The sequence below is a fragment of the Balaenoptera borealis genome, assembly GCF_965194805.1.
Source record: "Balaenoptera borealis genome assembly, chromosome: 14".
Taxonomy (NCBI): Eukaryota; Metazoa; Chordata; class Mammalia; order Artiodactyla; family Balaenopteridae; genus Balaenoptera; species Balaenoptera borealis.
This window is the reverse complement of record NC_138875.1, coordinates 45,011,661-45,034,921: the sequence shown is the minus strand read 5'-3', so window position 1 is coordinate 45,034,921 and position 23,261 is coordinate 45,011,661. Positions and strand designations below refer to the sequence as shown.

The 23,261-nt window shown below is 37.0% G+C and overlaps 1 protein-coding gene across 13 annotated transcripts in view; it reads left to right on the top strand.

The window, feature by feature from the left end:
- Positions 1-23,261, top strand: part of DSG1 (desmoglein 1) — a 125,563-nt gene that overhangs the window by 51,229 nt on the left and 51,073 nt on the right. For 11 of the 13 annotated variants that reach the window (XM_082354191.1, XM_082354200.1, XM_082354197.1 and 8 more), the window contains 4 exons: positions 18,787-18,822; positions 19,087-19,218; positions 20,415-20,570; positions 22,179-22,323. In XM_082354191.1, the coding sequence (XP_082210317.1) occupies positions 18,787-18,822; positions 19,087-19,218; positions 20,415-20,570; positions 22,179-22,323 (469 nt within the window). Of the gene's footprint in view, positions 1-9,046; positions 9,254-18,786; positions 18,823-19,086; positions 19,219-20,414; positions 20,571-22,178; positions 22,324-23,261 lie in introns of those variants that run through there. The other 2 variants (XM_082354190.1, XM_082354199.1) reach the window with 2 other exon arrangements.

Here is a 23,261-nt window from a genome sequence, read left to right as displayed (position 1 = left end):
TTCTGTACATATCTGTGTTATAATGATGATAACTGACACTTATTCAGTACTTACTCTGTGCTTGGCATGTATATTAAATCATGAAATTCTTCTAACACTATGAGGTAGACACTGGTGTTAGCCCTACTTTACCAATAAGGAAACTGAGACACATGGAAGTGAACTAACTTTCCCAGGGTCACAGGGATTGGAAATGATCAGACTAAGATTTGAAACCAGGATGCCACACCCTGGGACAAGTGCCCTGCCCTCCTACATTAGACATGTGTAACTTTAAGTCACTACGTAGGGTTATGTTCACAAAACAAAGTGTATTGTTGTTGATGGATAATTTAAAGGTTTTTATAGGTTAACATCAATGTGATTCTGGTTCCATCCACTTACTTTACAATAATCTTACTCCCTGCAGGGTGAAGTTCATAATGCAATAAATTGATGTTAATAAATAATATGATGTTTCTAGTTAAAACTAAAGCACTTTTAATAAATTCCATTTCTAGATCTCGGGACTGATTGATATTATGAATAGAATGCAAAAGACTTTAAACAGTAATTTACTAGTGCATCTTTCTATTATTCTTTTAAACAAAAAGGGGAAAACATTTACGTTAATGCCATCATTCTCAATTGAAAAACAAATTTAAAAACCCACCTTTACAAAACCATAACTATGTGCTAGTGTCCAGGCAATCTTAAAATTATAAGCCTTGGAAAACTTAACAAAGACCAACTTCTTTCACTTAACAGAAAAAAACCAATAACAAAGTTTTATTGTTATTTTATCAATAACAATTTTTATCAATTATTAGCTAAAATTTTCATTCTTTTTATAATTGTGAAGATAATATAACTCTTTTGGTTCCTTTAATTCTAGGAATGCCTGAGTAGTATCTTTATCCATCATCCTGATTGTCATGATAGGTTGTAATAATTTCAATCTTATATCTCAGTGGTATTTTTTTCTGTCTTAATAAAAATGGCTAAATTTATGAAAACTTACATTGAGAGTCTACGCCAGTGCAGAAAGAAAAGCACTAAAGGCGTCAAAGACATGAGCTGACCTTGGACAAGTCTGTTTTGCCATCTCAGGCCCTCGCGTGTCTTTTGTGAACTGAAGGGGTAGACCAGGCAATAATCATGGTTGTTCGCAAAAATTTGATTATTCCAAAAATATATTGAGTTCATATTGTATGCTAAGCACTCACGTATAGAAAAGTAATAATTTATAATCACATAAGATAGAAAAGTTTACCACACAAAAAATCATCAGGGAATTATGCATTATGATGAGAATTAACCTTGCAGCTTCACCTAATGCAATTCCAAAGTTCCCTTTCTCTTAAATTTACAACAAAATGTAATTATAAAAATATTTATTTCCTAGAATCACAAACTGTTAGAACTAGAAGGAGCCTCATTTCGTTTAATGTAACATAACATTTCCACTTCGTGGAAAAGAACTCTGCCACCCAGAAATATGTCAACCTTGCTCAAGGTATGACTTACTTAAAAATGAGCGGTAGAGAGCTTCCCTGGTGGCGCAGTGGTTGAAAATCTTCCTGCCAATGCAGGGGACACGGGTTCGAGCCCTGGTCTGGGAAGATCCCACATGCCGCGGAGCAACTGGGCCCGTGAGCCACAATTACTGAGCCTCCGCGTCTGGAGCCTGTGCTCTGCAACAAGAGAGGCCGCGATAGTGAGAGGCCCGTGCACCGCGATGAAGAGTGGCCCCCGCTTGCCGCAACTGGAGAAAGCCCTCGCACAGAAACGAAGACCCAACACAGCCAAAAATAAATAATAAATAAATTAAAAAAAAAAAAAAAGTTGTGCTCTAAGATTAAAAAAAAAAAAAAAAGAGTGGTAGGAGGGCTTAAAAAATAACCACAATTTTCCTCGAATATTGCCAAGGAAAACTCATGTTCAATATCATAAAATTTTAAATAGGACTTTTAAAATTCGGTTTGTCTTCTGTATGTTTCCATGCCTTTGAAGTATTTGAAATACTTTGTCTTCAAAACTAAGTTCTATGTGAGTAATTTAAGTTGGTACCGAGAATAACGAGTATGTCTGTGAAGTGATACTAATTGGTCACACCCACCAGCAAAAAAAGTTTAACAGGTTCTTGCTGAGAACATAAATTTATTAGACTTATTAATTTAGCAAAATAATATTAATACAAAGCACCTGTGGCAGGTGGTAAGCTAAAAGACAGCAGTGGACATGGGATAATGGTCAAATCCACAAGTGTGATTCCAGTTCAACATGTGCATCTACACGGGCTGAGTGTGAGATCACATTTACGGTTATGGTCAGAGCTGGGAGGTATCTCTGAAGGGACAAATATGGAGTTAAGCAGTAAAAGAAAGTCCATTCAGGTTCTAGTAGTGTCTCTAATTTCAAAATTATTTTGAAATCAAAGTACTATTTAAATCAAATATTCACCCCAACCTAGAGAATTCGATGACCTTACATCACCACTTTGTCCCGATACTACTTTCAGGTGGGGGTCTGGGAAACTCTAGTGTGTATCAACCTCACAATTTATCAACTGTCAAAGTTCAGGAAGGTCATTACCTGGCTAGATTCTGCAAATACCATCTTGATGTATTAATAGCCCCTAGTAAGCAACAAGCTCTTAATTCAGTATCTATGCAGTTAAGTTGAAAAGGTGGATAAACTGTCACAATCTACTCATTTGTTCATTGCTATCAAGTATTGGCTGGTTCTAGACATAACCCAGACTACTGAAGCATCCACTTATCTTTCAGCAAGTTTTGATAATCTTTAATTTTAAGTGCCACAACATCCTGAAATTCAAAGACAATTAAATAAACTAAAACAAAAAAAACAAAAAAAATCTTGTATACAGCTATTCATAGAAGCATTATTCATAATAGTCAAAAAAGTTGAAGCAACCCACTGTTCATCAACTGATGAATAGATAAACACAATGTGGTATACCATATAATGGAATATTATTCAGCAATAAAAAAGAATGATGGATGTTAATTAAACTTATTGTGGTGATCACTTCTTGATATATACAAATATTGAATCATGTTGTACACCTGAAACCAACATAATATTATATGTCAATTATATCTCAATAAAAAATAGATAAATAATGAAGCATAAATAAATAAAATAAAATAAAACACAAAGACAGTTAAATAAACTATATATAAGATCCCTAAAAGGAAAGATGTCTTAAAAGATGGTGAACGATTCATTTCATAATGCGTGCAAAAGTAGTGAATGTTTCATTTAAAATACACTTTAAATTTAAGAGTTAAGGAGGTTTTCAAGTACTTTCATTAACTTTGAAAGTCTTTTGGTTTGCTACCTCTATTGCAGTAAAATGCATATGGCAGATAATCACACTACCAGAATTTATTTTATATTCAGTTTTTATTTTCAGTGCTTATATTCTATTACTAATTGTAAATATAAAACAATATATTTATTTTCTCCTGGCTGCATTGGGTCTTCGTTGCTGCACATGGGCTTTCTCTGGTTGTGGTGAGCGGGGCTACTCTTCCTTGCAGTGCACGGCCTTCTCATTGCTGTGGCTTCTCTTGCTGCAGAGCACGGGCTCTAGGCACACGGGCTAAGTAGTTGTGGCTTGCGGGCTCAGTAGTTGTGGTGCGTGGGCTTAGTTGCTCCTCGGCATGTGGGATCTTCCTGGACCAGGGCTTGAACCCATGTCCCCTGCATTGGCAGGAGGATTCTTAACCACTGCACCACCAGGGAAGTCCTAAAACAATATTACTAGTGATTATTTCAATAAATTTATTAATTTTTGAACTTTGGAAAGTTTAAAACTATTTAACATTTTTGCATCAGACATGTGGTTTAAGAGGGTAATTCAAGTATCAGGTCAAAGAGCAACTTTGAGGAAATCTAAGCATCTTTCCAGTTTTGTAATAAAGAAAAAATTTTTGCTGCATCCATTTTTTCCTGCATTCATACTTGAAGACCATATTATTTATCAGGGTCAATAACATTTATTTGAAACATTAACAACTTTATGTAAATTAATGAGAAAAGTAAATTCATTGCAAAAAAGTAATTTATCTATATCTTCCTAAATGGTTAATCTCCCCAATATTTGTCAGGGTTTTATGCAATATACATATATCCCCATATCTCTTCCCTCTTGTGTCTCCCTCCCTCCCACCCTCCCTATCCCACCCCTCTAGGTGGTCACAAAGCACCGAGCTGATCTCCCTGTGCTATGCGGCTGCTTCCCACTAGCTATCTATCTTACATTTGGTAGTGTATATACGTACATGCCACTCTCTCACTTCACTCCAGCTTACCCTTGCCCCTCTCCATGTCCTCAAGTCCATTCTCTACATTTGCATCTTTATTCCTATCCTGCCCCTCGGTTCTTCAGAACTTTTTTTTTTTTTTAGATTCTATATATGTGTGTTAGCATACAGTATTTGTTTTTCTCTTTCTGACTTACTTCACTCTGTGTGACAGACTCTAGGTCCATCCACCTCGCTACAAATAATTCAATTTCGTTTCTTTTTATGGCTGAGTAATACTCCATTGTATATATGTGCCACATCTTCTTTATCCATTCATCTGTCGATGGACACTTAGGTTGCTTCCCTGTCCTGGCGATTGTAAATAGTGCTGCAATGAACATTGTGGTACATGTCTCTTTTTGAATTATGGTTTTCTCAGGGTATATGCCCAGTAGTGGGATTGCTGGGTCATATGGTAGCTCTATTTTTAGTTCCCACAGTTATTTCTGTAGCGGTTTTGTTCAAATCAGGAATCCCATTAAGTATCAGACATTGCATTTGATTGTTATACACGAAGTCTCATTTAATCTAAAGCAGCCTCCATCCTCCAGACTTTTTTATGTGACTCATTGAGGAATAGTCTGACTTTAAACAATGTGAGCAAGACCTAGAATCAAGGGACTTCCCTGGTGGCACAGTGGTTAAGAATCCACCTGCCAATGCAGGGAACACGGGTTCGAGCCCTGGTCCAGGAAGATCCCACATGCTGTGGAGCAACTAAGCCCAGGCATCACAACTACTGATCCTGTGCTCTAGAGCCCGCGAGCCACAACTACTGAGCCCGCATGCCACAACTACTGAAACCCGCAAGCCTACAGCCCGCGCTCAGCAAGAAGAGAAGCCACCGCAATGAAGAGTAGCCCCTGCTCGCCGCAACTAGAGAAAGCCCACGTGCAGCAATGAAGACCCAACACAGCCAAAAATAAAAATAAACAAAATAAATAAATTTATAAAAAAAAAAGACCTGGAATCAATACATCTCATAGGAACATTAATATAGAGGGAAATACAAAAGTTTCTGTTCCTATTATCCTTAACATTTATCTCAATTCTCCACTTTTAAGATTTTTAAAAAATCTTTCACCTATTTTTTAAACAATTTCTAGAGCTGATTAAGGTAGTTTAGATACATATACGACACCAGAGGCTCACATATAACATAAAAACATATTCCAAAGTTTTTCTCTGGAATATATGAGTCCATGCTATGGGTGCTGTGTAAATGAAGGGAGATAGAATAGTCACTTTAATAAGGCTTAAGAAATTCTAGATCAGTAGAATCCATCACCTCTTGTGAAAGATGCTGATTATTTTGTCTTTCAAGAGGGTATTACAGTATCCCAAGCTGTGAAAAAATATAGAAATGTAGACACTTGGGATGACATTCTAGGGTGTGCAGTGCCTTATGAGAGAGCAAAATTATTTCCCAGGAGAATTTTGATCCTTGTGAGAAAATCTGTCAGCTTACCAGAAAACACCAGGAAAAAAAAAAAAAACAACAACAGAAAAATCACCCCGAATTTCATAAAATTCCCATGAAGTGAGAACTGTTGGTATGTAAGTGGAGGTGCACATAATGAACATTGTTCATAGTAGAAATAGGGTACAGTGAGACCAGAGAGAAGGAGCAACCTTATACAGCACTTATGCCACGGTGGGGTGTGAGGTTACAGATAAAGGGCCTGGAAGAAATACCTGAGAAAACATGACCATAGAAATGAGAGAGGTGTGTGCTGTTGCCTACCTATGTTTTAAAGTTTCTCAATTCATTGGCATTAAGAAATAGGATCAGCAAGTAGTCAAAAATAAGGGACTTGGCAACTGAGATGATAGAAATGCATAAAGGAAAAGGAATCAAATGTGCTGACTGGAAAAGCAGAAAGCTAGAGTTCCCTCAACTGAGAAAAAGAATAGGGTAGATTTAATTAGAAGGAGCTGAATTTATAAAGAACAGGAATTAAGGCTTAGAATAAGATAGAAGATAATAAAAGCAATGTTGCTCTAACCTCTCTGCACTGGGCAATATGGTAACCACTGGCCACATGTGGCTATTTAAATTTAACTTAAAGTTAAAAATTCAGTTCCTTAGTCCTATTAGTTACATTTCAAATGCTCAATAGCCACATATGGTTAGTGGCTACCATACTGGATGCACAGATAGAGAACATTTCCACATTTCAGGAAGTTGTCTATTGGACGATACTGTTCTAAGGACATTAAGATGAGTAGGAACGAAAAACGCAGAGAAAGAGATGAAGGAGGAGGGATGGTGATTCATAAACTCCCTTCTCCACTTCTTGCTTAATGTCACTAGTTCTCATGTGACAATTAACATAGCCACTGTTCTGCAGCATCGGAGTTCTGCCACACCTCCTCCCCAGAAAGCTGCTGGAGACCTTGCTGCCTTAGGATGCTTTAGTTGGTTGGTACTGTGGAACAAGGCCTTGAGTTAGGGGTGGAGTCAGAACTGGGTGTGGGGAAGAGTCATTCCATGCATGAAGAGGCCCTGTGTACATCTTAGCAACATGCCCAGAATTCAGGGTGGATAAAACATTCACTGGCCCCTGGAAAGCTTGCAGGAGCAAGTCCTCTCACCTCCAGCGCCCAGTGAGTCTTTAGTCATTCATGGTCAGACAGGCCTACTACTAATACATTGCTCAGACTAAGTCATCGGTCGATACTTACGTTCTATCTTACTTGATGAATAAGAAATTTGGCCTGATCATCTCCTTTTATTTTATTTATTCACGTCAACCAATTCTTATGCACAGCAAGTAAATACAGGGAGCCTATCTCCTTCCCTCTAAACTCCATGATGAATAGCATGAAATTTCAAGTCAGTGTGGAGTAACCTTCTTTGCCACATACCTACAGTGAAATGACAGCATTCTAGAGAACCTCTGACCCTCAGAGATATCCTTCCTTTCTGGGACAATTTTTAACACCTTTTGACCATAATCAACATCTTATCAGATAGATCTCTTTTTCCAGACTGCCATTTCGATCTCCATAGACTTCCTGCCACTCACAATGTTTATACGAGACATTGCCAGGTGAAGAGGAGGTTACCCCAGAACACTTCCGAAGGCTTCCCTGTGAGAGTCATTATTTATTTTCACAGACTTCAGGGCTGCATTCAGTTTCCCGTTTGCATGTGTGGGCAACCTTTTCTCCAGTGTATTCCCTGTGCTCTAATTGGCTCACTATATAGATTCTTGGCTCTGGGCTCGGGAATCCTCATTGACTTTTAACCCACTTCACCTGAAGAACAGATTTCTGTGTTTCCATTAGTATTTCAGGCTCTGATCCTCATTTTTAAAATTATCAACGGGACTTTTTATTTTTGTTAATTAATTAATTAATTTATTTATTTTTGGCTATGTTGGGTCTTCGTTTCTGTGCGAGGGCTTTCTCTAGTTGCGGCGAGCGGGGGCCACTCTTCATCGTGGTGCGCGGGCCTCTCACTGTCGCGGCCTCTCTCGTTGCGGAGCACAGGCTCCAGACGCGCAGGCTCAGTAGTTGTGGCTCACGGGCCCAGTTGCTCCGCGGCATGTGGGATCTTCCCAGACCAGGACCCGAACCCATGTCCCCTGCATTAGCAGGCAGATTCTCAACCACTGCGCCACTAGGGAAGCCTGTCAACAGGACTTTAATTGGTGGTTTTGATTGTTTACTTTTAAGCTGGCTTAGTGATATTTTAAATTTTGTTTTACTGCATTTGAAGAGGACAGAAACTTAAAGAGAGAAAAATAATTGGGGAAAGAAGATATTCATTTAGAGAGAAAACAGAGACTTCCATAGACTTAGGCTGGTCACTTAAAAGGAATTGTGATTTATGCAAGGAACATTATAAGTATCACAGTTTTGCTTGTATGAACTAATGCTTTAAAAAAAAATCCTCACTTTTACATTAGCAAATTTTCTGTCTCTTAAAAAATAGCTTAGAAAATGACTGACTGTTTCCTAACGACCACTGAAATGGAAAGTTTATAATTTTCTACTGTGACCTGAAGATCTGGCAAGGAGCATGGGCCAGATAATCCTCTTTGAATAATATAAACTTCCAGACTCCACTTGCCTTTTTAACATGGGAAGAAGCTAAACAACCTGTAAATAAAGCATAGGGTGAAAAGCCCCTATCAGTTGTACAACTCTCCACATTTCTGATCATTTTAAATGCCTGCGGGCTTCCCTGGTGGCGCAGTGGTTGAGAATCTGCCTGCTAATGCAGGGGACACGGGTTCGAGCCCTGGTCTGGGAAGATCCCACATGCCGCGGAGCAACTGGGCCCGTGAGCCACAATTACTGAGCCTGCGCGTCTGGAGCCCGTGCTCCGCAACAAGAGAGGCCGCGATAGTGAGAGGCCCGCGCACCGCGATGAAGAGTGGCCCCCGCTTGCCACAACTAGAGAAAGCCCTCGCACAGAAAAAAAAAAAAAAAAACGAAGACCCAACACAGCCAAAAAAATAAAATAAATAAATAAATTAATTAATTAAAAGTTAATGGGTTAATAAAAAAAATAAAAAAATAAAAAAAAAAAATAAATGCCTGCCACTGGAAACCTTCAATAAAGGAATGAATCTTCCATGCCTCACAAAGAGCTGCCTTTCGGCTAGAAGAGGGTGTGTCCCCAAGCTTTTACCTGCGAGCGATGATGATCTTGTTAAGCACTGCAATGAGACCAGCCCAAGTTTTTAGGGTGGGGATCTAGACAGGTTATCCGCACCTTCAGACCTGCTCCCAGAGAAGAAAGAAACACCTCAAAGCCTGCACATAAGAACATCTACTGAGAAATTATTTTAAGCAGACACCAGCTGAGTGGGGGGAGGAAAAAGAACAGAGAAGAACAAACAAAACTCCCTTGGTCTTGGTTGTAAGAGAACCCAGCAGCAATGAACTGGCCCTTCTTCAGAACAGCTGCAGTGCTGTTCATTTTCCTGGTAAGTGGATCCTGTTAAAAACTTTCCACCATCATTTCATTGTAAACAAGTGAGGACTTTTAAGACAATGTTTTTTTATGTTACTTCCAACCTAAACCCGTTAAAGGTTTATGTTAATGATAAGGTGATTTTATAAATTAGATTTTTAAATAGTGTTTCTCTCCTTAATTGAAGACTCAAGATCATATTAATGCATCACATTAACTCATCATATCACATCTCTGACATCGAAGTCATTGCTAAGTCATGCCAGGAAAACACTGAATTTGGGAAAGTCATATCACTACTTAATAGCATTTTGTTGTTCAAATTCTCTTTTGCAGGTGGGCTTTGAAAACTAATCTCACAGGTGTAGCTTGATTTTTAACCTAGACATTTTCCCATACTTTTTATATCTTTGCTAGTAGATTCACTCTAATTTTTAAAACATAAAATTAGGATCCATACAAATTAAAATCATAGCTGTTTGTGCCTGGCTTCACCATCCAAACAATCTCAGCAGTTCCATATGTGGTTGGGGGTCCATATCACTAATATCAGAAGCCCCACACTGCTAAACTGTAACTTCATTTAAAACAACATTTTTTAATTTCAAAAAGAACGGCAGTACAGGAGATTTATAAATGACATAGTAGGTGAAGGAATGGCTATAATTAAGGAGTAAGTATAATTATTATGATACTGGTTCTTACTACTGGAAAGTCAGTAATGACTGTGACATAAAAGTTGTACATTTGATGATCAGAGAAATGTAACAGAATGCTTTATCATTGCCCCCCTACATGTTACTCGTCTTCTCTTTAGAGATAATTCTAAGGGCAACACCAGTGTGTTGCCTCAATTTCACTTATGTTGAAAAATTGAAAATCGTAGTCTCTCTCACAATAAGGTTAATATAATCCAAAGAGGCGAGTGTCAGGTAAATTGTCCTCCAGTTTGGCAAGATGTAGTGCTGTGGTGCATATGTGTCTCTACTTGCTTAATTTTTGAACTGGATTGTTGTGTTTCTATAACAAGGTAGATCTTTGATTCAACATATGCTGGTTAGCTTGAATTCACTTTTAATTGAGAGGCCATAACCAGTGAATTTAGTTATAAGTGAGCATCAGTAAGCTGTAGCTGTAGTTCCAAACTGCCCTTCAAACATTAGCCTTATTTCATGGACGTGATCCTGAGGATCAGACGATATCATAATTTGCGACACAGCAGGGATTAATGAGCACCACAGAGTACGTCATTTGAACATAGGAGGGCTTGTTAATTATGCAATAATAAAATACTTTTATTTTTAATTTCATATAAATTTGATCCAATTAAGGCCTATTATAGTGTCAGTTGATTAAAGTTTATTCAGATGCTTATGTACTTTCATTGAATCTATACGATGCCTTCTTTTACTATTTTTATGATTATTTCTAACTGATTACATCCTGTGGAATTCCTTTAAACAGCCAATTGTAACTAGTCGGTCTTCAGTACAACATATCATTTTATCAAAATCATGTATCCTCGTTGAACTTTCTTTGTAGAGAGATTTCTGGGCACTTGTACTTTATTTTCTGAGTCTGGATAGTTTTTGTTTGTTTATATGTAGATTGTTTGTTTGTTGCCATATTTTGCTTTGGAATCAATCATAAGTTTCTCATACACCTTATGAAAATTATTTCTCAAAGAACTTATTTTATAAAGACTTGAGATGTTTCATTTCATGTTATCGTAACATTTTTTGTAAAACATTTCACTTTCTGAGGTTTAGAAAATCACAATTTATTTTTACTACTGATTTTACCAGATGATTTGGATAAATGTCCTTTGGAGTTATCCAATCTATTTTTGCTTTAAAATACTTTTTTCTGAAAATTAACCATCACTACAGCAAACTCTTCTTCTTACTTTTCTGCTAGCCTTATTCTGAATGTTTGCTTTTACCAATTAAAAAAAAAAAAAGAAAGAAATCTATGTAAAGTCTTTATATTCTTCTCTGCTCAAAGTTGGTAAGTGAAAATCTAAATTAGGGAGCATATTTGGACAATTTTGAAGACCTTTAAGACATTTAAGCTGGTAGTATCTTTAATGCAAACCCACTGAGAGCTGGGCAAACATGTATTTACAAGTATGTTGTGTAGTCTGCTCAATGTACCTTTAAGTGTTAGACCTTGTTCAAATTAATGGGTTAGATCAGGGAGAATAAAGCTGAAGAACCTGCTCTTACAGAGACCAAGACTGTCACACAACTATTCCATTATTTAGACAAGTTGGCTGGACAGACGATAGTTTGCAGCTGTTATAACACTGCAAGCCAAATAAATGTTATTGATGCTACATTTATTTTTCTTTCTTTTTTGTTTCCATGAGATTAGTGTGTGTGTGGCTGGCAGGGGGCTGAGTGGTGGTTAGAATGAATTCTAGACCAGAAAACAATGTTACCTTTGCATCAAATATAAGAAATCTCTGTGAATGGTTGTAACCGTGGTATGAGGTATGGCATGGTGACTGTGGGAAAGCAAAGTAGAACCAGTAGAATTTTTATAGTTCTATTGATTTCTAAAACTTACTTGCGACTTTACCAGGTCCAATCAGTCACCTCAAATCAATACAAATCTCAAGGTGTCTTTTTCTATAAAAGCCAACTTCTGCAGCTTACACTCAAAGAACAAATAAACCTATCTTTATCTATTACCAGGATTGATCGGTTTTTCAGTTCATCATACCAGCCTAGCTTCTCTTCTTTCCATGGTTAATACTTCCTTTTAAAAAAAACCCTTCTGACCACTTGATAAACTAACTCCACAATTTGAACTTAGCTGAAATTATTAAGGATAAAGCAGGTGTTTTTAGAGTATTTCTCAGGACCAGTGCTAAAGTACACAGAATGTAATATATACTTTATTACATAGTTCATCAACTTAACGTGAACCAGTCATCTTAAATTTCCATGATTGTGTTCACTGATGCCTAAAGCAAGAGAAGGACTAACAAACTAGTACAGACCAAACAGAAGAGAAGCAAAAGAGAGGATTCTTTATGCTTTCTTGTGCACATATTACAGTGAAACATATTATAGACATTAGAACTTCAGTAACATATTTTATAGAAAATGGAAGCAGCATTTCAGTTCACCTGTTAAGTTTATACATTGTATTTAAGCAAAATGATGATGCTCTTAAAAGCTTTGGAATTTCACAGCAGATTTAAGATCAGCATGTTCTTTCACTTTTATGAAAACAGAGAGTACAAATTTGTCATCATTTAATTGGTTTGAGTTGCCACAGAGTAAAACATTTTGCTGTGTCTGATTTAGGTAATAGAAAAACCTAAAGAACTAGGAAATGCTAACTGGATAAATCTGAAGGCATGGCCCCTAAAGGACAAGATTTACCTACTTAACAAGGCTCATGAATCTAGAAAAATAACACTCTGTCTATAGCCAGAGCACTTAATTTCTGATAACTCTTTTCTCCACTACACATTCTTCAAGGACACTGTTGCTGAGGTTCCCCGTGTCCTAACAGGCATGGCCTAACACAGAAGCAGGATGCATGCTCAGTAATGCGGTTAAACTCACTATGCTTCCCTCAGTGAGGGAACATCCTTACAGAACACTGGGTCATGTCACCCTTGCTGGCTATGCTTGGCATGCCAGGTCCTTTAATGGACTTAGGCAAGTCAAAGTGGTTTGAATGCCACTGGTTGCTGATCCATATTCTCAGTTGGTCCATGAGCACAGGGCACAACCTTGTCTAAGGAAAAACCACATCTTCAGAAATGAATGGCTGCCTGCTGCTCATAAAACGACTTGACTGTAAGTTATTGGAGGGCAAGTTCTCTTCTGATTCACATTTGTATCCTTCACAGTGCCTTGCACCAGTGCAAGGTTGCTCCGTAGATGTCTAATTCACAAAGCAGAGGCATCAAAAGGGAATTTTTGGATAGTTTTGTCTTTTTTTTTTTTTAAATAAATTTATTTATTATTTTTATTTATTTATTTTTGGCTGTGTTGGGTCTTCGTTGTTGCGCGTGGGCTTTCTCTAGTTGCGGTGAGCAGGGGCTACTCTTCGTTGCGGTGCGCGGGCTTCTCATTGCAGTGGCTTCTCTCGTTGTGGAGCACGGGCTCTAGGCACGTGGGCTTCAGTAGTTACAGCACATGGGCTCAGTAGTTGTGGCACACGGGCTTAGTTGCTCCGTGGCATGTGGGATCTTCCCGGACCAGGGATCGAACCCTTGTCCGCTGCATTGGCAGGCGAATTCTCAACCACTGAGCCACCAGGGAAGCCCGGATAGTTTGTCTTTTTCTCCCCCTGCACACGCCAAAAAAATCATCAGGGTATTAAACATGAAAATAATCACACTGAATTTCCCTAACATGTATTTTTATGATGCACTATTACATTTACATTTAATCTAAGGCTTACCGTAATAGTTTTAGGGCTTAAGCCCTTTGAAAGCCTTTTTTATTTTTTATTTATTTATTTATTTATTTAGGCTGTGCTGGGTCTTCGTTTCTGTGCGAGGGCTTTCTCTAGTTGTGGAAAGCGGGGGCCACTCTTCATCGCGGTGCGCGGGCCTCTCACTATCGCGGCCTCTCTTGTTGCGGAGCACAGGCTCCAGACGCGCAGGCTCAGTGGTTGTGGCTCACGGTCCCAGTTACTCCGCGGCATGTGGGATCTTCCCAGACCAGGACCCGAACCCATGTCTCCTGCATTAGCAGGCAGATTCTCAACCACTGCGCCACCAGGGAAGCCCCCTTTGAAAGTCTTAATCCAGCCTTGGGTCCACACCCAAGTATGGATATACATTTGATATGTATTTGTCAAATAAATAAATAAACCAATGAACAAATATGAGGAATGAGCTATCAAGGTGTTGTCAACTCCAGACTGATAGCTATTGTCCAAGTAATACAAAGGAAAGACAAAACAGGAGGTTTTTTAAAAGAAGCAAATTATTATATTTTAGCTTTATCTCAGGTTCATCCTTGTGATGTATAAAACAGCTAAACACAGTAGAATTTGATGCTTAAAAAACTGTCAAGAGACTGTGGAAGACTACCTTACAATTATTAAATGCGAGAGGTTTTCCTTATAAAAATCACTTACTACTTTCAAGACCATTTTTATTACATGCAAAGAAATGTAAACCTCAAAATCAAAAGAAATAACTAAAAATGAGTATAATTAGAGAGACATTGAAATTAGCATGCAATTTTGTGTCTTGTGGCTTTTTAAAAAAATATGTGGATTGGCTCCTAAAATAATGATTCAGGGAAGACCCATTGAGGATGCGCTTTAAGTGAATTATGCACTGCTTTCTTAGAATGTCTTAATTGGAAAGGGCTTTAGTCTCATATACAGATGAGGAAACTGAGGCACAGAATGGCTAAGTGACTCACCGCAACACCCACAGGCAGAGGTCAAGAGAGTTGAGATGTACTCAGCTTGACAACGCTGTCTTCATCTCTAAGTGATTCTCTGTCACAATCTCTACAGACCATATTCCCAACTCATTTCAGAATCCAAACTAGTCCCCTAATTGCCCCCAAATAACCTTATCTTTATTCTAGGGACAAGGTCTAGATCTTGTCTAGAAGGATAGTGTCCTTCAACTTCCCTCTCCAATTAAGTGATTTTCATCTCCATCCTCTCTTCCCTACTCTCTGTCTTCAAAGTCTTTTCTTTCTGCTTATTCCCTCCCATTCTCCCCATCACGACATCTCCATCAAGGACTTTCATTCTGAACCTCTCTACTTTCAAATCAAAATTTCTTACTCTCCTCTTTCTCCTCCTTTAAAAACCCGTCTCCCTCTCCCAAAATATTTCCTTGGACACTACGTCTAATTCTACCATCACATATTTCTGTTTTTTATTTTTTTTTTAATCACCAAACTTCTTAGAAAAGTGACTATCTTTATGCCCTCTTGGGAATTCCCTGACTGTCCAGTGGTTAGGACTCCATGCTTCCACTGCAGGGGGCACGGGTTCGATCCCTAGTCAGGGAACTAAGATCCCACATGCCTCACAGCACGGGCAAAAGAAAATAAAATGGTTTATGTCCTTTTCCCCTCCATCTTATTCCCCAGTTTCTTTCAGTCAGAAAGGGCCTGTTCCATCCAACTGAAAGCATCCTGTTCAAGGTCACAGAAAATCTCAGATTTCCTCAGGAATCACTCCGCTCAACTATTTCATATCTGATACAGTTCACACCCATCTGTCTTTCGCTTTTCCCTTCCTTTGACATCCTTGACATCCAATGATATTTTCTTCCTATTTTTTTCAGCCACTTCTTCTTTTTTCTCTTTTTGTTTCTCGTTTCTTGTCATTGTTCCCAGTTATATAAATGTAGGGATTCCCCTAGTTTCATTCTCACCCACAGGCTGTTTCTTTGCTGTATTCTTGAGGGATTTCAAATTCTCCCATGATTTCAACTAACCTACCTGCAAAGATATTCCTCCATATATCAGTCTTGGACCACCATTGTTCACGGTGTTAAGTCGTATTTCAAACTGCTAAGCATCTTTGCCCAGGCCTTTTTCTAGCATCTCAAACTTGATGTGTTCTAACCAGCTAAATTCTGCTATGGCCTTGCTCCTGATCTGCCCGTTTAAAACTGCTGCCACCTGAGATTCTTCCCTCTCTTGACTCCCACATCCCATTGGTTCTCAAGCCCTGTCAATTTCAACCATGCAGTATCTCTCCCTTGATCTTGTCCCCTTCTGTTCCCATGGCCACTGCTCCTGTTCAGATCCTCACCTCTGGCCTGATTTCATGCAAAACACTCAGCTGCTGGTGGCCTGTAATCACTGACTCTTCCCACCACTCTCACCAACTGTTGGCAGAGTAATCTTTTAAACCCACAATTTTATCATGCCTTTACCGTGATCAAAAAACTTCCATATTTTCCTACTGCACACAGGGACTTGATGTCAGAATTGAAAAGGTAACTGTATAAAATTTAGTCTACCCCCATCATTTCACAAATGAGAAAACTAAAGCTCAGAGAACCGAGGAAGTACACTGAGAGTTTTCTGACTCTACCAAGTCCTCCTTTTATCTCATTGTTTTGCCTTTGAAAGTCCAAGAGTGACTTTGTTTCAGAGTTTTTTCTGGACTCTGAACAAATCACAATAAGGTTATCTCAACAAAACACATTTTAAAGCAGACTCGGCAGTTTTTTAATTACTAATCCAGTTGAGAGCCTGACACTGTGGTGAAACCTGCTTGGTCTTCTGCCTAAGTTGCTACTCATGGGAAAAAGAATGACCCAGCTCCATAAAGTTGCAAGGTTTCTTAGTCATCTGGCATAGTTCTCCAAAACAAACAGCAGGCACTGACACTTCAGTGTGGAAAGGGAAGTACAAGACAGGTAACAGATGCATACACAACTCTGTAGCTATGAAGAAATGGCTTCCAAACGGACAAATTAGATACACCCACACCCCAGTCCCACTCTCACAAACAAGAGGAAAAAGTGTTCATGAGTTCACAGGTAGCAAGAAATACACATTTGCATTAACATCATTTCAATTCTGTGCCCAAGAAGGACTCTACAATAACATTTCAGTTACTTGTCCAAAGTAACTTGGATGATTTGGGCCATTTATTTTTCTACCCCATCCCCTACCCCATAGTATTACTATTATTGTTATTGTTATTATTGTATATAAGCCTCCCTAATTCACAAGGATATTATGAGATTAGATTAAAATCAGAATTATTTTGAATTCTCAAAGTTGTAATAATGTCAATTCTTTGTAGTATATTTTACTTAGTAATTTACTTGGAATAGGCTCTTATACTTTATTGTAAAACCCACACCTCAAGAACAAATTTAGACTGAATTGTGTTGGATTGTATTTAGCCCTAAATTAATATCCAAACCTCAATTTCTTCATGTGTAAAATGGAGAGAATTATACTATTGACCATATGTACTAATGAAGATTGAATGCACGGATTTCTCTAAACACATTGCCTAGTACTTAGTTATCATTCAGTGAACTGTAATGGTGATTAATGATAATGATTAACATTAAATAGACACCAGGAGTGTATAATTCCTATAATAAAAACATTATCTCTTTACACACTCATATTAACCATAAATACATATTTTCCTGAATTATCAATTATGGCAATTTTTAAAAATATGTACTTGGAGACTAAAATTTTGTTTTTCTTTAATGGTGAAATTGAAACTAACTGTAAAAAGTAATTTACTATATTTTGAAATTACTATTACTAGTATTTTTTATTTATTTATTTTTTTAATTTTTTTTTACTAGTATTTTTTAAAATGCAAACTATAATTTTCTTTTATCAACAGTCCAGATAAAGTCTAATTGTGATAACAGTTTTTGTAATTAACAATTCTGAAAAAAAAACAGATAAAGTTCAAAACTTCTTATTTAGGGAAAAATAAAAACTAAGAATTTACACTATCTTTAATTGATTCTAAATTAAATTTAAAATTTAATAAATGTAAACAAACCCTTCAAATCCACACCTAATTTTTATTTTTATTTTTTGTTCACACCTAATTTTTAGATAGATATTTTACAATGTCTTAAGCATATTGATATATTAGACTTAATATGTAAGTGTGTGTGTTTTTAGAAATGCCTTTGTTTTTAGAGAAAAATAATTTAAATTATATGTATGATTTTCACTAGAAATCATATGTAAGGATCAAGGCCAGAGATGAACCTAGGCTGAGCTCTGTTTGACTAGCTCACTTGTTTGACAGGGAAATTGTTTAATGCAGGAGAAAAGACTAATGAAAGTTGCTTACACAGCAATTTCTCCCTACAGTCTTGTAATTTATTTTCATTGCTATGGAAGGATGCATTTATATCATCTGTTTTGTTTAGTGCCAACAATAAAATATCAAATATGAACTCATTTTTACATAAAGAAAATTGTTTTTATTTTAGAACTTTTTATTCTCATATTTCAAAGCAAATTAAAGATTTATCATCTTAAGATTTTCAAGAATACTAGAAAATCTTCCATCTAGAATTGGACAGTGAAAAAGCAAATATTCCAAAGCTTTCCTGATATTTTCTGCTTTATATCCTTTCTTTACTCCAAAATTGTTTTTCTGTTTCCATCTGTGGCTAGTCAGATCCCAAAACTATCATCAAATATTTTAGTATCATAACATGCTGTTGAATCACTAAATAGCATCCGAGTATCTCCAGCTTTTCAGGCACAAGATTTACTAAGAGGTCCTGAGTTCCCAACCCTCATTCTCCCTGGGTTCTAGCTTCAAATGTCCTAGCTCATATGATTACAAGTATCTGCATAGGCTAAGAATGAAAAAGAGGTTAACAATAAAAGTAATGAAAAGAAGAGCAAAATTGAAAGGCAAAAACCAAACATAAAGGAATCCTTAGCATTGTCATCAGAACTGGAGAGATAAACCAAATTCACCTGCTAATAACCCACAAGACTATTGCTTAATTTTTTTTTAAGCAGTGAGATAGCATGAATTACAAAGCATTCAATTAAAAATTAATTATGGTTATCTTATTTTTTATAGGTGGTGCTGGAAGTTAACAGTGAATTTCAAATCCAGGTAACATATAGCAAATTAATTTTTTCCAAATTAAAAATAAGAAAAATGGTTTGGGAGAAGCAACATATTTTCCAAAGAAAATTCATCCTTATAAGTAAAGTTAATGTTATGCTAAAATTAATAGATTACCAAAATTAACAATTTTCCCAATGAAACATCCTCTCTTTCTGACATTATAATTACCCCATCCTCCAAAAGCTCCAGTGGAATGTGAATTATGAATAAAAGTTAATAGATACTATTACTTTATCCTGCCCACCCAAGGTCAGAGATTATAACACTAAAAATGGCACCATCAAGTGGCATTCCGTCAGGAGGCAAAAACGTGAGTGGATCAAGTTCGCTGCAGCCTGCCGTGAAGGTGAGGACAACTCAAAGAGGAACCCAATCGCCAAAGTAAGTATCAACCCCAAAGCATAAAATCAAAAATCAGAATGGATAGAGCTAAATTTTCAAAAGAACCTGTCTTTTAAATATTTTATGAACACATCTCACTGAGAAGTTATTATACAGAACAAAACTATAGCCATTCAGGTTATGAAAATTGAAGCCATTAAAAGTATAAATTAAGAAATTTAGGCACTTGGGTAAACAGTTAAACATTGACTCACCACACCGGTGAAATTAATATACATGATCATATGTCACCCCAAACTCTAGATGAAAACAATATAGTGATTTATACAATGAATTTAATGCTCAGCACATTCACAGGAACTATTTCAATGTGTGCTACTTCTGCCTCCTAATTTCTTAGAATTGAATTCCTACTTTTGGCTTTGTTATGAACATTCACCATGTACCCTGTTTCATACTCTCTTTTCCTTTTATTTTCCCTTTTCTTCCTTTTGCACACATGGGCTCACACACATGTGCGCACGCACACACACGGAAACATATCCCCACACACAGATTCACACATACAAACATATATACACAAATTTACACAGAGATTTCCCCATAAGATTGCTTAACAGTCATACAATTTTTTATTTCAAAGAGAGCCCTGGTTTCTCTAACCTTTCATTTGGGGTGGTCTTCTTACTTTTCTGCTAATACATCCTCCTCATTTTCAAAATTAAAATCTTCTACACAGAGTCAGATAACTCTTGTCACCTACATAAATCTACTTTAAACTTTCTTCTAAAACTTTACATTTAAAAAAATTTTTAATCAAAAGATAAAAGTTATGTAATAATATTGGTAAACTCCTTAAGACTGCAAGGAGTTCTCTACTCTAGCCCCAACGTTAGCACAGAGACTAAAAATAATACAATCCATTGTAAATGTTGAATGAATGAATGCATGGAAGATGACTGCATAGATTTAGATTTATTAGAGTGATATTTTACTTTTTTCTAATTTGGTAGAAACAGAAATTGAATTTCTTTTATTACATTGTCATTTACCATTGAAAATATAGAGCTGTTATTATTCCTCTTATCTAGGAAAATAATTCTCTATTTCCAGCATTTCTCAAAAGATAACAGATACTCACATTCAACAATTCTCAAGAAAGATAGCTGTCTTATATCAAACATAGCACTCTTGATTTGCACCCTGTAATGTTTTCACCTGTGCTCTTTCTGCAGATTCACTCAGATTGTGCTGCAAACCAGCAAGTTACATACCGCATCTCTGGAGTAGGAATTGATCAACCACCTTACGGAATCTTTGTTATTAATCAAAAAACTGGTGAAATTAATATAACATCCATAGTTGATCGAGAGGTCACCCCTTTTTTCATTGTAAGTGGGTGAATATGTATGTTCAGGCCTATATTATTGTTGGACTATCTTAAGCTCAGATCATACTTGATTTGATTTCAAGAGTCTCAATATTAGGCATTTTTGGTTGTCCCTTATTTCATGAGCATCTTATGACCCAAAACAAACAAAAGATTAAGAGAGAAAGGAGTGTTTGCTTAACTGCCTTAGCAAAAATGCTAACCTCTGGTCAGTCCCCAGTGTCAAGCTAAAGTGTTTGTTTGGAAGAGCAAGCACCTAACTTCTTTTACTTTAATTCAGTTGAGAATATCGGTTCCTCTTAACTCCAATGCCAAATGATGATTCTGGAGCTCCTGATGGAGCCTTTCCTGAGTGAACATACTTTATGATAAAATCGCATCGCTCAAGCTCACCTGAGCTCAGAATGTGCCTTGGAGATAATTTAATTCACCCTTAACGAATCTCACTCTATTCTTTACAGTTACTGTGACAAAACTTCAAACCCTCCACCTCATTTCCACTTTATGAAGCTGACCTGTGACCAACTTCATTAAAAAGTCTGAGACCCTTCATCACAAACTCCCACAATTAATTCTCTCTCCTCCAGTTCAGAAATGTTCTGAATTAAATCCAAACACGGGATCGATTTTCTTCTTTTTCTCAACAGCTTATCCCAAGAGCTATCTATTTTCCCATAATTACCTGTCCAAGAACCTTAATCAATCAACTTTGTTTTTTCATCTTTCTTCTGCTTGCTCCATTGGCTGTTAATCCATTTGCATCTATCATTAGGGTCAACACTTGTTAATACTTGAAAAATAAAAATACAGACATTTTTAAAACTTTCTTTGATCTTGTAACCTCTTCTATTCAAACCCCATAATTTTCCAAAATGCCTTCAAATAGTAATCTACGCTTGCAGGCTTTCACTCATACTGCTTTTCCGTCTGCCTCAAACTACTTTAATTCCTTAGACTTCTGTTCCAAGTCTGTATTCCTGCCTTGTCTCCCACAATGTTTCCCTGAAAACTCTAAATCAACATGCCAGCCTATTAGCTTTTCTTGATGCACAATGCACTTTTATATGAAAAATATCACATAGGCAAAATAGTATACATTACACTTACATACACCAAATAATAATATAAACACCCACATAGCCACACCTATCCCATGAATGCTATATTTCTCTGAAGCCCCCGTGTGACTCTCCTTTGTCACATTCTCAAGCCCCATAACCCCTATTCCTAATTCCAAACAACGAGGTTTCACCACTCCATTTCCTTCCTCACGTGAATCCCTTTGCTTGAAACACCCTGCCAATTCCCTGCTCCACCTGTTGAAATTTTCTTTGAAGATCTCTCAATCATTACATCCTCCTATGAAGTCACAGTAATTTTGTTCTTCCTTCGTGTAACTTATCATGTTACCTTTTCTCAAATGGGATTTTGAGTTAGTGTTTGCTTCCCCTTACTGATTATAAGTACTACTTGTGTCTACCTTCAAGTAGGAAATAATATGTCTTACTGTTCTTTTAGTGTCCCACAATGCCTAGTATAGTGTTCAAAGAAAGCAAGAACTTAATAAATATGTGTTGCACCACGTAATTATTCCTCTTTTCTCTCCTAGATCTATTGTCGGGCTGTGAATTCACTGGGCCAAGATTTAGAGAGAATTCTTGAGCTCAGAGTCAGGGTTTTGGATATAAATGACAACCCTCCGGTATTTTCTATGTCTACTTTTCTAGGACAAATAGAAGAAAATTCTAATGCCAGTAAGTCATCTACTTTATTAAGTAAACAAGACTATTTTGGCTTCCAGATCATTCTTAACAGCCAGACAACTAGAGGCTAAACTCTGTCAAGGTACTATATCACGAATGTAAAAGATAAGGTTGGAAAAGCGTGTAGAACAGGAAGGCATGAGGAAATCTCCATAATGGCTTTCCCTTCAACTGTGGAAGCAGCTCCAACTGTCATACACAAGGAGCAACTCTAAAGTAATAGGAAACATTTTCTCACACACCAGCTCTGTAGTAGATTCCTAAGGAAAAAATCCAAAAGTACTTTGCACAGCGGTGACAGAGGCACTGGGAGAATTTAGCCTCCCAACCTGACTACTTTGAAGGGGAATCTCATCCATTTCTATTCATACTGCCTTTTTTTTTTTTTTTTTTAATTTTAACGACCCTAAAGTCACTCATAGAAATCACTCCCAGACAAGCTATTTGGTAGCCATAATCTTCAAGAGCTTTTCTTTGACAACAAATAAATGCAAAACAAATATTGTTTCCCCTTCCTATATATGATTTAGTAAATATGGGTTTTGTTTGTTTTTACTCAAGTCACTGATATTATGTATTTGAAATGGATTACAAACCTAATCCTCTTTGGTCCTCCATGTACAATATATTTAAAGATGACCATCTCAAGGAATGACAGTGGAGGGGCACCAGAAAATCTAGAAACTAGACCCAGTATTTACACAAGGGCTTTAAAAATCTAAATGCGCTATTTCTTCCTTATGGATTACTGTAAAAGGCAATATTTTAACTGCCAAATATTCAGTCACTTGGGCGGGATAGTATATTAACTGCTTAGTGTACCATTGAAGATTGTCCTAGGTATATTTTAAAAAAGCAGAGATAATGTCTTATTTGAATTCAAAACTTCAACTTACCATAGTTACTTTTAACTGTTAAGTGGTGTAATT